This window comes from Pristis pectinata, chromosome 7 (genome assembly GCF_009764475.1).
Source record: "Pristis pectinata isolate sPriPec2 chromosome 7, sPriPec2.1.pri, whole genome shotgun sequence".
In the NCBI taxonomy this organism is placed as follows: Eukaryota; Metazoa; Chordata; class Chondrichthyes; order Rhinopristiformes; family Pristidae; genus Pristis; species Pristis pectinata.
In genome coordinates, this window is record NC_067411.1 from 52,333,973 (window position 1) to 52,349,700 (window position 15,728).

Genomic DNA, 15,728 nt, shown 5'->3' on the forward strand with positions numbered 1-15,728 from the left:
ACTGGTGTGGAGAGGCTGCCTATAAGGATTGGTATTGGGTGGGCTGAGGCAAGTGGTGCAGTTGTTCAATGCTGAGATGAGGGTTTCAGGATTTCCACCCTGGCTGGCACAGTGAGTGCAAGACATTGCAAGGGGATGACTACCTGGATCCTCATCGTGTATGATTTGGAAGTGATGGAAGCTTCTTTCTCCCCTGCCCCAGAGATTTCTTAATAGTAACCAGGTCAGTTGGGGTTTCTGGTCATTGAGCTTGTGAGCAAACAGGAAGTGTGGTCTTTGTAACAAAAGGGATGGAGTGCGAAAGAACACAAGTCCTGCCACAACTGTACAGGTCATAAATATGTCATTTACAGTTTTGGTCACCTAATTTATGCATGGTATGTTGGACTGAAGACAGTTCAGAGAAGGTTCACTAAGCTGATTACTTGGAAGAAGACATTGTCTTTTATCATAAAGTAGAGCAGGTTGGGCCGAAGCTTGTTGGAATTTAGAAGAATGAGAGGTGATCTTATTGAAACATAAGAATGGAGGGAGAAGAGTGGATGTTGAGAGGATGCTTCCCTAGTCAGGCTCTACAGAACAAAGGGTTGCCCATTTATGATGCAGATGAGGGATTATTTCTTCTCTCTAAAGTTTGCAACTCCTTGAAATTCTCTATCCCAGTGAGTTGTGGAGGTGGAATCACTGAATATATTCAAGGTTGGGATCAACAGATTTTAGGTCTACAGGAGGAATTATAGGGGAAGTGGAATAAAGGTCATATTGTGTACTCCTTCTTCTTATGCTCTTTCCAGAGAATAGCTCTCAGCCTTTCCACCTCCACTACTGTTACTGACAACTAAATTATTTGGAGATGACAGAACACTCGGCAGCCAAACAGCAATTGAAGACATATACCATTCAGTGCTTGACTGTGATCCCAAGTACTCAGTCACCCAATTTCCAGCATACACTATAACTTGTTTTACTAAAACATACAATTTTGGGATATGACCCTTTGAGAGTACACAAATCAAGTCCTTTACTTTTGAGCAAAAACATTACATTTCTGCCTTTTAGATTTTTTAAATACATTTTATTTCTCAACAATGTTCCCAGATTGGATTTTACAGTTGTATAATGAAACTATCATTGTTTGTGATCATTAGTCTGTGAAATTGACCTGCAACTCTGGGACTCCTTTGCCTCAGTGATCAAATCCACCTGCACAAGTTGCTTTGATATGTAGCCTTCTTCATTGAAACCAAGGGAAAATAGTTGAAATGTAAAAAAAAAATCAGATATTTTATGACAGGACTATTTCATGAATATGTAAATATCTCCATTTATTGTGTGGGGTCTAAGCGAGTTTTTATTGACATGTCAAGATGTAATTGCTTAGATCACCCCATACCCTAAAAAAAACTGGACTGTACCTTTTTCACAAATAATCTTGAACAGTGAAAATTGTTTCAAGAACTTTATACTTCAGCATTTACTTTAATCTTACACGCCCTCAAGTGCCCAATAAAATGTTTTGAACATTAGCTAAATATTGTGCTTCCTCAGTGATTTGCAATTCAGCCAGCTTGCAGACATCATAAGCTGCTGTCACCAGGCATCCCTTTCAACTGGCTTCTAACAGCAAACTATGTTGAAAAAAAGTTTGTTCATGCCAGAGATTTCCAGACCTTTGTGGCAGCTTTCTTCCATGCAAGCAATGAATGTCAAAAGCCATAAAACCTAATTAAGATAACGATTTGGTTTAGTAAAATAGTATGCCCATGGCAGGCATACTATTGGCTGAATAATCATAAATTGCTAAGAGGCTGAAATACTGTGTCACATTTTGGCTTCCCTGGAGCATCTTCAAAACTAATAACAGGGTTGCAGAGTTATTGTGAGGGTGAATAAGGGCAGTAGCTTGCAGGTCCAATTTAAAGGGGAATGCTTAAATACGTTTGCAAGCCTCCTTGTTAAGGATGGCGGAGGGAAGGAGAACAAACTTGCCTTGGTTGCAATCCCTTAACCTGAGTAAAAGGAGATGAGATTTAGATCAGGCATGATCCAATATAATAGCAAAACAGGCTAAAAAGATTGAGACTCATTACATGGCAAAGAAAACAGTAAGCTACATGGATATGGATGAGACACTATGTTATGACTGAAGCAAAAATCATCATTTAGTTATGATAGAATTCTTGTGATTAAATATTTAATTTGCAATAAAAAAAGTATGCATTTTGACATTAGATTAATTTAAAAATGCTGAGCAAATCCTAATGTTTTGAATGAAAGTAACGTGTGCACAAATATATCACCAAAAAGGTAAGTGCTGAGAACTTTAGTTACACTGCAAACAATCAAATTTATTTCCTGACTTGTTTCAACGTCATTGTGTGAAATAGAAGTTCTATATCCTTTATACTTGTCGGACACCGATTTTAAAATTAATATTTAGAGCCCATAATTAGACATTTTCAAGAAACAAGCAAATTATTCACATTAATGTAAAATACAATTTACATAATTTCTCTCTAAAGTGACATTAGTACATCGCGTTCTTGTATGCTTGTTTGGAAAGATCTCCCGAAGATAAATGAGTGAAGGCCTGGTTTTAATTTCTCAGCCATGGCCATTATAATACTTAAGTCACCCTCCACTGTGAGATCAAGGTCAATTTTCAGGTTGCGCAAGGATTTGAAAGGCTTCTTACCCCTCTGGCTGAAGAAGAAGCAGAACAAAACATTAGTTGTAATGATCAGGATCAATATTTTATAACCAAGGAGGTGGCTATTCAATCCATCAAAAAGCTTACTTTGCCATGCACTTTCAACATATATTTTACCAATTATTTTTACTATCTTTTCCAAGTTGTATTAAAAAAACTACTAAAACTTTCACTAAGCAATCTTAATTTGCTTTCAGCAAGAAATTATACCAGCAGTTTTTCCATATTTATTATGGAGCATCTCTTACAGTTCTCACCTCAACTCCCACAAACCCAGTTGTGATGAAACAAATTAATTGCACAAATTTAGCATTCTCTCTTTTCTTTTATACTAAAGATTTCCATTTATGAAAATCTGTTTAAAACACAAGTGCTTTATTATAGAATCACAGAAGCGTACAGCACAGAAATGGGCCCTTGAGGCCCACCTTGTCCATGTTAACGTGATGCCTATCTACGCCAATCCCATCTGTTCGCATTAGGCCTGTATCCCTCTACACCATTCATCTTTATGTACCTGTCCAAATGCTTTTTATATGCTGATTGTATCTGCCTCTACTACCTCTTCTGGGAGCTTGTTCCAAACACCTACCATTGAGTGTCAGATAAACTTGCCCCTTAGATCTCTTTTCATTTATTCCCCTCTCACATTAAACCTGAGCCCTCTAGCTCTAGAATCCCATACCATGGTAAAAAGATTCTAACTCTCCTATCTATGCTCTTCACAACTTTCTAAACCTCCATAAGGGGAATAAAAAGAGGGATACAGACCATGTGCAGGCAGATGGGATTAGTTTGGATTGGCATCTTGGGGCAAAGGGCTCGTTCCTGTGCTGTATGTACTGTTCTATTTTATATGTTCTAAGATCACCCATCAGCCTCCTACGTGCGAATAAACCCAGTCTATCCAATCTCTCCCTATACCTACAGCCCTCCATCCTTGGCAACATGCTGGTGAATCTCTTCTCTATTGCTACCACATCCTTCATATAGTGTGCCGGCCAGAACTGTACAAAATACTCTTAGGTGCAGTTTAGCCAACGTTTTGTACCACTGCAACTCTTATACTTAATGCTTCAGCATTATTAAGAGGAATAGATAGAGTGGACAGCCAGCGTCTCTTTCCCAGGGCACCAATGCTCAATACAAGAGGGCATGGCTTTAAGGTAATGGGTGGGAAGTTCAAGGGAGATGTCAGAGTGAGGTTTTTCACCCAGAGAGTGGTTGGTGCATGGAATGCGCTGCCTGGGGTGGTGGTGGAGGCTGATACGTTGGTCAAGTTCAAGAGATTGTTAGATAAGCATATGGAGGAATGTAAAATAGAGGGATATGTGGGAGGAAGGGGTTAGATAGTCTTAGGCGTGGTTTGAAGGTCGGCACAACATGGTGGGCCGAAGGACCTGTATTGTTCTATGGTTCTACACCAAATGGCTTTTTCATTAGCACAGTCACTTCCAGGGAGTTATGGACTCTGGATGATTTCTCCGTGCATCAATGCTCCCATGGTCACTGGTACTTACTCCATATTAAAGATATGAATGTTTGAATTCTGAAATCTCTCTACCTTTTACAAGATTTACTATTTGTCGTATATTTTCTTTTTGTAAAATATGCAATATCTCTGAAGGATGTTGGATGAGAACAGTATGAAGGTCTTAACTGTCAACAAAACTTTTGAGTTTATACCCAAATACTCCCAATCATTTTAAACAAAGTCAAACAGCAATATCAAATAAAATGAGAAAACACATGAGTATGAGGACTTTCTTAATAATATAACAATATTTCAGTCAGTATGCAATCAGTACATTGATAGACAAAAGGAAATTATAACGGTAACTAACAATGAACTTGTAAATTCACAACCTGACAAGAAGTACAAAATACATTCAAACATCTCATTCCTCAAATATAGAAAATTCTACCAACTCGCCAGCAATTGAGGATGATGCACAGCAAAGATTTTAAATTATAGTTACAATGATAGACACTGTTTAAACACACACTTTTGCTGCTGGTAGTTGGACCTTCCAGCAATGCTTGATGAATGGGGACACCTGCTGGAGATAACAGCTGTACAAGAAAATTTTAAACAATGGTAGACATGGGCAATACTTTACCCGTGGACAGTTTAAAATATTATCATTGATGAGTCAATATCAACCATCATTATAATCAATGGAGTTCAAACACCTCAATAGCCAATTTAAATATTTTTAAAATCAGCACTTCCCATGCTATCTGCTTACCTCATTCAAGTAATGCAGATAATTTCAGAAAGCAGTCAGAATCATACAACACAGAAACAGGCCCTTTAGGCCACCATGATATGCTGACCATCAAGTACCCATTTATACTAACACCATTTACCAGCACGATCTGTGGCCTACTACATCTTGGTGATTCAAGTACTTTTTAAATGTGAAATGACCTGCCTCTACCACCCACACTGGGAGTACATTCCAGATTCCAACCACATCTGGGCCAAAAAATTCTTCCTCAGATCTCACGAACTTAAATCTATGTCCTTTAGTTTAAGACACCTCTGCTATCAGGAAAAGCTTTTCACTATCTAGCCTGCCAATGTGCCTCTATTTAGCAAACCCCAGTCAGGTCTCCCTCAGCCTGCTCCGCTTCAAAGAAAACAAACCCAGCCGATCGAGTCTTTCTTCAGTCAATGTCCCATAAATTTCTCCTCTGCACTTTCTTCAGTGCAATTATATTGTTCTCCATACTATCGTGACTAGAACAGCACAGCTGTGACTGAATCAAGTTTATGAAGTTGTACCATTAACCTCTCTGTTCTTATTTTCTACGTCCTGGTGACGTGGGCAAATACCCTGTATGCTTTTCATACCATCTTACTGTGCTGCCGCTTTCAATGATCCTTGGATCTGTACACCAAAATCCCTGTATTCACTAACACTTCCTAGGGCCTTACTATTCTTTGTGTATGTACTAGCTTTAGTAGACCTCCCAAAGCACAACACCTCACACTTAAAAGAATTAAATTACACCTGCCACTGCTCTGCCCTTCTTACCAACTGACCAATATCATTGTGCAGCCTACGACTATGCTCCTATCACAACACTAATTTTCATGCCTTACTATACATGCCTCCTATGTTCACATCCAAACTGTTTATATACACAAAGAGTCATGGGCTCAGAACTGATCAGTGACCTCTGACACCACTGGTCCCTGGCTTCCTTACAAAAACAACCCTCAGTCATCCTGTTTCCTATTACCAAGCCAATTCTGGATCCATTTTGGCAACCTGCTTCTGTTCCCATGGACTATGCAGATCATTTAGTCCATGTAACACTCAATAATTTCAAATCTTGAAAATTTAGTTAATCAAATTGATCAAACAGGGTCTCCCCCAACAATGCAATCTTGGCTATCTTTGATTAATCCCTGTCTTTCCAAGTGTAGATTCATCTGTACCTCAATTTTTTCCAAATAACTTCCCAACAACTGACTGTAATTACCCCTGCTGTCTTTCTTGAATAAAGGTGTCATATTTGTTGTCCTCGTGTCAGGGTGCAGCAATCCCCTCCCTTGCTTCCCATAGCACCCTCCAATACATCACATCAGGCCGCTGTGATTTATTTACCTTAAAGTACAGTAATACATCCATATACTCCTCCTTTGTTCCACCATTACATTGCCCCCACCCCTTCCTTGGATTCTCCAACTACAATGTCTTCTCCTGAGTGAATACAGATGAGATCACGCTTGCATCCTTCGAGTTCCCATACAGTTCTCCTTTGGATCTCACTCTTTTCCTCCAGCTCCTAATATACTTAACATAATTTGCAATTTTCCTTAATGTTGTATACCGGCAATGTCTCTTGTCCCCTTTGCCCTTCTACTTTCTCCTTCAAACACCCTACTACACTTTCCATACTCTTGAGGGGTCTTCCTCATTTTCATTTCTCTCTACCAGCCATCAGCTTATTTTTCTTCTTTACCCAACCCTCGGTATCTTTTGACATCTCTTACCTTTCACCCTCAGGGAACCAAGGGCTTCACAATTCCCACTATTTCACTTTTGTTGCAAATTTACCTGCAAACAGCTACTCCTAGCAGGGGTAAGCTCATCAACAAACTCCAAGACCTGGTACTCAACACCTCCTTGACATCTGGATCTTTGACTTTCTGACCAACAGACCGCAACTAGTGAGGATGGGCAGCAACACCTCCAGCACGATTATTCTCCACACTGGTGCCCCACAAGGCTGTGTCCTCAGCTCCCTACTCTACTCCCTATATACTCATGGCTGCGTGGCCAGATTCTGCTCTAACTACAAGTTTGCAGATGATAGCACCATAGTGGGCAATATCTCAAATAACGATGAGTTGGAGTACAGGAAGGAGATAGAAAGCTTAGTGACATGGTGTCACGACAACAACCTTTCCCTCAATGTCAGCAAAACAAAAGAGCTGGTCATTGACTTTAGGAAAGGGGGCAGTGTACATGCACCTGTCTACATCAATGGTGCTAAGGCCGAGAGGGTTGAGAGCTTTCAAGTTCCTTGGAGTGAACATCACCAACAGCAAGTCCTGGTCCAACCACGTAGATGCCACAGCCGAGAAAGCTCACCAGCGCCTCTACTTCCTCAGGAGTAGAAAAAAATTTGGCATATCCCCTTTGACACTCACCAACTTTTGTCGATGCACCATAGAAAGCATCCTATCTGGATGCATCATGGCTTGGTATGGCATCTGCTCTGCCTGGGACCGCAAGAAACTGCAGAGTTGTGGACACAGCCAAGCACATCACGGAAACCAGCCTCCCCTTCATGGACTCTTGCCTATACCTCTTGCTGCCTTGGTGAAGCAGCCAGCAAAATCAAAGACCCCACCCGGGACATTCTCTCTTCTCCCCTCTCCCATCAGGCAGAAGATACAGGAGCCTGAGGGCACATACCACCAGGCTCAAGGACAGCTTCTATCCCACTGTTATAAGACTATTGAATGGTTCCCCTGTACGATGAGATGGACGCTTGAACTCACAATCCAGCTTGTTATGACCTTGCACCTTATTGTCTACCTGCAATGCACTTCCTCTGTAGCTGTGACACTTTATCGTTTTTACCCTGTACTACCTCAATGCACTGTGTAATGTAAGGATCTGTACAAACGGTATGCAAGCAAGTTTTTCACCATATCTCAAGACAAGTGACAATAATAAATCAATACCAATAGTCTAATTTTGCCAGGCCCTGTCTTAGGATATTGCAATCAGCCTTTCCCCAATTCAACTTCCAATCCATCCCTGTTGTTTTCCTTTAAAGCTTGGAGAGTTTATGGTAATGACCTCTAAAATACCCTCTCATTGTCACTCTAACCACTTGCCCAGCCATATTCCTTAGGATAGGGAAATTAAACTGCCCCTTCTCTAATTATGTAATGGCTCAAAAAGTTCTCATGGATTCACATTGGAAGTTTTAGCCCCTCCAAGTCTTTCACACTAAAGTAATTCCAATTAATCAAGGGTAAATTGAAATCCCCAATTAATAGAGTCAGAGTCATACAGCATGAAAGCAGGCCCTTCGACCCAACTGATCCATGCCGACCAAAATGCCCCATCCAAGATAGTCGCATTTGCCAGCATTTGGCCCATAACTTTCCAAACCTTTCCCATCCATGTATCTGTCCAACTGTCTTTTAAAATTTGATATTGTACCTGCTTCAACCACTTCCTCTGGCAGCTCATTCCACATGGATACCACCCTTTGTGTAAAAAAAGTTGCCCCGTAAATCTTTCCCTTCTTACCTTCAACCTATGCCCTCTAGTTCTTCATACCCCAACCCTGGGAAAAAGAGTGCATTAACCCCATCTATGCCCCTCATGATTTTATACACCTCTATCCCTCAAGTCCTGGCAGCAGCCTTGTAAATCTTTTCTGCATTCTTTCCACTTTAATAAAATCTTTCCTATAGCAGGGCGAACAGAGCTGAACACAGTTCTCCAAGTGGGGCCTCAGCAGCGACCTGTACAACCGCACCATGACCTTCTACCTTTAATACTCAATGCTCTGACTTATGAATGCCAGAGTGCCAAAAGCCTTCTTCACAACCCTGTCTACCTGTGACTCTACTTTCAGTGAACCATATACTTGTACTCCAAGATACATCTGTTCTTCAACACTCCCCAGGGCCCTGCTGTCCACTGTAAAAATCCATTTTGTGTTTCCAAAATGCAACACCTCGCACTTATCTGAATTAAACTGCATTTGCCATTCCCCGGCCCACTTATTTAGCTGATCAAGAACCCCCTGTAATTTTTGATAACCTTCTTCATTGTCCACTATACAACCTATTTTAGTGTCATCTGCAGACTTACTAACCGTGCCTTGTATATTCTTATCCAAATCGTTGATATAGATGAGAAGCAACAATGGGCCCAGCACTGACCTGAGGCACACCACTGGTCATGGGCCTCCAGACTGAGAAACAACCTACCGTCATCACCCTCTGCTTCCTACCATCAAGCCAATTGTGTACCCAATTAGCCAGCTCTCCCTGGATTCCATGTGATCAAACCTTCCAGAGCAGCCTACCATGTGGATCTTTATCAAAGGCATTACTGGTCCATATAAACTACATCTACTGCCCTGTCCTCAGCAACTTTCTTGATGACTTCATCAAAAAAACTCAGTGAAGTTCGTAAGATGTGACCTCCCATGCATAAAGCCATGTTGACTACCCCTAGTTAACCCGTCTTTCCAGATGTACGTTTACCTTATCCCTCAAAATCCTCCCCAGTAACTTACCTACCACAGATATTAGACCTATTGGCTTATAGTTCCCAAGTTTTTCTCTGCCGGCCATCTTAAATAAAGACAGAACATTCGGTACCCTCCAATCTACTGGCACCTCATCAGCGGCTAACGATGATGCAAATATCTCAGTCAGGGCTCCCGCAATTTTGTCTCTTGCTTCCCGGTGTTCTTGGATAAATCTGGTCTGGCCCTGGAGATTTGTCTACCTTCATACCTTTTAGGACATCCAGCATCTCCTCTACTGTACTGAGGAATATCCCCAAGTCCTCCCCATTTACCTTCTCTCATTCTGAAATCTTCATGTCTTTCACCACGGTAAAAACAGAGGAGAAATATTAAGGACCTTGTTCTAATGCATTGTTCTTACTCACCCTTGATTTGTACTCATATCTCCACTTCCAATTGATTGTTGCCTGCAACACCTCCTGAAGGGACCTTTTCCATTTAACTCTAAATGGGCTCCTTTTAAAAGGCCCATTTACCTGCATTAGGCCCGATTCCCTTTTTGCCTTTGTGATCCAAGTACCTGTTCAACATTTTAATTTTATCTGCCTCCACCACCTCCTCTGGCAGCTCGTTCCAATTATTCACCACCCGCTGTGGTGAAAAACTTACCCCTCAGATTTCCCCTTTCACTTTAACCCTGTCCCCTCTCGTTCTAGACTTGCCTGGGAAAAAGATTCTATTTATCCAATCTATGTCCCTCATAATTTTATAAACTTCATAAGGTCACATGGAGAAGGGATGAGGTCCTGCAATACAAGTTTAGGGAGCTATGTAGCCATTTAAAGAGTAGGATTTCAAAGATTATAATCTCTGGATAGTTTCCAATGCCACAAGCTAGTGAGTTTTGGAATAGAAGGATAGGTCAGGTGAATGCATGGCTGAAGGTACTGTGCAGTGGGATGGGTTTTAGGTTCCTGGATCAATGGGACACATACAAGAGGGAAGGATTGGGGTTGGACATAAGGTGGAATGAATCAATACCCCAGTAGGAAGGTTTGCTAGTGTTATTAGGAGAAGGTTTAAACTAAGTGGACAGTGAAAAGGGGCTCAAAGTAGATGTTTACATGGAGAATACAGTCGCCATGTAAGAAAAAGACCATAAGATATTGGAGCAGAATTAGGTCATTAGCCCATCAAGTCTGCTCCACCATTCAATCATGACTGATTTATTTTTCCATCTCAACCCCATTCTCCTGCCTTCTCCCCTTTAATGTCCCTACTAATCAAGAACTGTTTTAAATATACCCAATGACTTGGCCTCCATAGCCGTCTGTGGCAATGAATTCCAAAAATTCACCACCCTCTGGGTAAAGAAATTCCTCATCTCTGTTCGAAAGGGACGTCCTTCTATTGTGATGCTATGCCCTCTGGTCCTAGACTCTCCCACTGCTGGAAATATCCTCTCTATGTCTGCACCTGCTCTATCCAGGTCTTTCAATATTCGGTAGATTTCAATGAGATTCCGCCCCCCCATCCTTCCAAACTACAGTGAGTACAGGTCCAGAGCCATCAAACGCTTTTCATACGTTAACGTTTTCATTCAGGGGATGATTCTTGTAAACTTCCTCTGGACCCTCTCCAATGTCTGCACATCCTTCCTTAGATACGGGGCCCAAAACTGCTCACATATTCCAAATGCAGTCTGACCAACACCTCAGTATTACATCCTTGCTTTAATATTCTAGTCCTCTCAAAATGAATGCTAACATTGCATATGCCTTCCTTAGTACTGACTCAACCTGCTAGTTAACCTTTAGAGAATATTGCACTACCAAATCCCTTTGCACCTCCAATTTCTGAATTTGCTCCCTGTTTAGAAAATAGTCTATGCCTTTATTCCTTCTACCAAAGTGCACTTCCCTACAATGTATTCCACCTGCCATTTCTTTGCCCATTCTCCAAACCTGTTCAAGTCCCTGCTTCCTTAACACTACCTGCCCCTCCACCTATTTTTGTACCATCCGCAGACTTGGCCACAAAGCCATCAATTCCATCATCCAGATCATAAACATATAACGTGAAAAGTAGCGGACCCAACATTGACCCCTGTGCAACACCACTAGTCACCAGCAGCCAACCAGAAAAGGCCCCCTTTATTCCCACTCTTTGCCTTCTGCCAGTCAGCCAATCTTCTATCCATGCTGGTACCTTTCCGTAATACCATGGGCTCCAATCTTGTTTAGCAGCCTCATGTGCAGCACCTTGTCAAAGGCCTTCTGAAAATCAAAGTAAACAACATCCACTGACTCTCTTTTGTCTATCCTGCCTGTTAATTCCTCAAAGAATTCCAACAGATTTGTCAGGCAACATACACAATTCAGGCTCTTCGGTCCACAAAGCTGTGCCGATCATGTCCCTACCCTAGAAATTACTAGGCTTACCCATAGCCCTCTATTTTACTCAGCTCCATGTACCTATCCAACAGTCTCTTGAAAGACCCTATCATATCCGCCTCCACCACCATTTCCGGCAGCCCATGCCACGCACTCACCACTCTCTGAGTAAAAAACTTACCTCTGACATCTCCTCTATATCTACTCCCCAGCACCTTAAACCTATATCCTCTTGTGGCCACCAATTCAGCCGCGGGGAAAAGCCTCTGACTATCTACCCTATCAATACCTCTCATCATCTTACACGCCTCTATCAGGTCCCCCCTCATCCTCCGTCTCTCCAAGGAGAAAAGGCCGAGTTCCCTCAACCTGCTTTCATAAGGTATGCTCCGCATTCCAGGCAGCATCCTTGTAAATCTCCTCTGCACCCTCTCTATGGCTTCCACATCCTTCCTGTAGTGAAGCAACCAGAACTGACCACAATACTCCAAGTGGGGTATATAGCTGCAACAATACCTCTCAGCTCCTAAATTCAATTCCCCGATTGATGAAGGACAATACATCATACGCCTTCTGAACCACAGAGTCAACCTGTGCAGCCGCTATGAGCATCCTATGGACTCGGACCCCAAGATCCCTCTGATCCTCCACACCGCCAAGAGTCCTACCACTAATACTATATTCTGCCATCATATTTGACCCACCAAAATGAACCACTTCACACTTATCTGGGTTGAACTGCATCTGCCACTTCTCAGCCCAACTCTGCATCCTATGTCCTTCTGTAACCTCTGACAGCCCTCCAAACTATCCACAACACCCCCAACCTTCGTGTCATCCGCAAACTTACTAACCCACCCCTCCGCTTCCTTATCCAGGTCATTTATAAAAATCACAAAGAGTAAGGGTCCCAGTACAGATCCCTGAGGTACACCACTGGTCATTGACCTCCACTCAGAATACGACCCTTCAACAACCACTCTTTGCCTTCTGTGGGCCAGCCAGTTCAGGATCCACACCGCAATGTCCCCTTGGATCCCATGTCTCCTCACCTTCTCCATAACCCTCGCGTGGGGTATGTATCAAACGCCTTGCTGAAATCCATATACACTACATCTACTGCTCTCCCTTCATGGATGTGCTTAGTCACATCCTCAAAAAATTCAATCAGGCTCGTAAGACAGAACCTGCTCTTGACAAAGCCATGCTGACTATTCCTAATCATATTATACCTCTCCAAATGTTCATAAATCCTGCCTCTCAGGATCTTCTCCATCAGCTTACCATCCACTGAGGTAAGATTCACTGGCCTATCATTCCCTGGGCTAGCCCTACTCCCTTTCTTGAATAAGGGAACAACATCCGCAACCCTCCAATCTTCTGGAACCTCTCCCGTCTCCATCAACAACGCAAAAATCATCGTCAGAGGCTCCGCAATCTCCTCCCTTGCCTCCCACAGTAACCTGGGGTACATCTCATCTGGTCCCGGCAACGTATCTAACTTGATGTTTTCCAAAAGTTTCAGCACCACCTCTTTTCTAATATCTACACGCTCAAGCTTTTCAGGCCACTGCAAGTCCCCACTACAATCCCCCAGATCTTTTTCCATGGTGAATACAGATGTAAAGTATTCATTAAATACCTCTGCTATTTCTTCTGGATCCATACACACTTTCCCACTGCTGCACTTGATAGGCCCTATCCTTTCACATCTCATCCTCTTACTCTTCACATACTTGTAGAACGCCTTGGGGTTTTCCTTAATCCTGCCCACCAAGGCCTTCTCATGTCCCCTTCTGGCTCCCCTAATCTCTTTCTTAAGTTCCTTCCTTTTAGTGTTGTACTCCTCCAGATCTCTAACATTACCTAGCTCTCTGTACCTTCTGTATGCTTTCCCTTTTCCTTTTGACTAGATTTATTATAGCCTTCGTACACCACGGTTCCTGTATCCTATCATGACTCCCCTGTCTCATCGGAACATGTCTATGCAGAGCTCCACACAAATGCCCCCTGAATATTTGCCAAATATCTTCTGTACTTTTCCCAGAGAACATCTGTTCCCAATTTAATCTTCCAATTTCGTGCCTGAGACCCTCATAATTCCCTTTACTCCAAGTAAACGCCTTTCTAGTCTGTCTGTTCCTATCCCTCTCCAGTGCTAATGTAAAGGAGATCATTATGATCACTATCACCAAAATGTTCACCCACTGAGAGATCTGACACCTGACCAGGTTCATTTCCCAATATCAAATCAAGCACAGTCTCTCCTCTCGTAGGTCTATCTATATACTGTGTCAAGAACCCTTCCTGAACACACTTAACAAACTCCACCCCATCTAAACCCCTTACTGTCTGGAGATGCCAATCGATGTCTGGGAAATTAAAATCCCCCATCACAACAACTCTGTTATTGTCACACCTTTCTAGGATCTGCTTCCCTATCTGCTCCTCAATAACCCTGTCACTATTAGGCGGCCTATAACAAACACCCAGCACAGTTATTGACCCCTTCCTGTTCCTAACCTCCACCCAAAGAGACTCCGTTGACAATCCCTCCGCAACGTCCATCTTTTCAGCAGCTGTGACACTATCTCTGGTCAACAGTGTCACTCCCCCACCTTTTTTGCCTCCCTCCCTGTCCTTCCTGAAACATCTAAAACCCGGCACTTGAATCAACCATTCCAGCCCCGGAGCCATCCAAGTCTCCGTAATGGCCACCACATCATAGCTCCAAGTATCGATCCAAGCTCTAAGCTTATCCGCCTTGTTCACAACACTCCTTGCGTTAAAATAGACACATCTCAAGCCTGTCTGAACACATCCCTTCTCTATCACCTGCCTATGGTACTTACTCCTAGCCTCTATTTGAGAGCCAAACACCTCTTCCCCAGTCTCTCCAGCACGGATCCCACCCCCCGTCAGTCCTAGTTTAAACTCTCCCCAGTAGCCTTAGCAAACCTCCTCGCCAGTATGTTGGTCCCCCTGGGATTCAAGTACAAACCGTTCTCTTTGAACAGGTCACACCTGCCCCAAAAGAGGCCCCAATGATCCAGAAAACTGAATCCCTGCTCCTTACTCCAATTCCTCAACCACGCATTTAACCTCCTCCTCATTCTGTTCCTATACCCACTGTTGCTTAACACAGGCGGTAATCCAGAAATTATTACCTTTGAGGTCCTGCTTCTCAACTTCCTTCCTAATTTTCTATAGTCTCTTTTCAGGACCTCATTCCTTTCCCTACCTATGTCGTTGGTACCAATATGTACCAATATGTACCATGACCTCTGGCTGTTCTCCCTTCCCCCTTCAGGCTATCTTGGACGCGATCCAAAACATCCTGGACCCTGGCACCTGGGAGGCAAACTACCTTCCAAGTTTCTTTCCTGCGTCCGCAGAATCGCTTGTCTGCCCACCTAACTATAGAGTCCCCTATCACTAGTGCCCTCCTCTCTCCTTCACTACCCTTCTGAGCCACAGGGCCGGACTCTGTGCCAGAGACACTGCCACTGTTGCTTCCCCCAGGTAGGCTGTCTCCCCCAACAGTACTCAAGCAGGAGTACTTATTGTCAAGGGGTACAGCCACAGGGGTACTCTTTAGTACCTGACTCTTCCCCTTCCCCCTCCTGACTGTGACCCAATTGCCTGATTCCGATGGTCCCGGTGTGACCACCTGCCTATAACTCCTCTCTATCACCTCCTCATTCTCCCTGATCAGACGAAGGTCATCGAGCTGCATCTCCAGTTCCCTAACACGGTCCCTCAGGAGCTGCAGCTCGACACACCGGGTGCAGATGTAGCCCTCCCGGAGGCAGGGAGACTCCGGGAACTCCCAGATCTGACACTGAGTACAGGAAACCGCACTCATACCCCTTCTTTAACTCAAGTCA

At 43.1% G+C, this 15,728-nt stretch overlaps 1 protein-coding gene across 2 annotated transcripts in view; it reads right to left on the bottom strand.

Moving 5' to 3' along the window:
• Window positions 1-1,062: 1,062 nt before the first annotated feature.
• The window catches only part of c9orf72 (C9orf72-SMCR8 complex subunit), a 77,971-nt gene continuing 63,305 nt past the window's right edge, over window positions 1,063-15,728 (bottom strand). For both annotated transcript variants that reach the window (XM_052020723.1, XM_052020724.1), the window contains exon 10: window positions 1,063-2,703. In XM_052020723.1, the coding sequence (XP_051876683.1) occupies window positions 2,517-2,703 (187 nt within the window). In that variant the 3' untranslated portion in view covers window positions 1,063-2,516. The remainder of the gene's footprint in view (window positions 2,704-15,728) is intronic.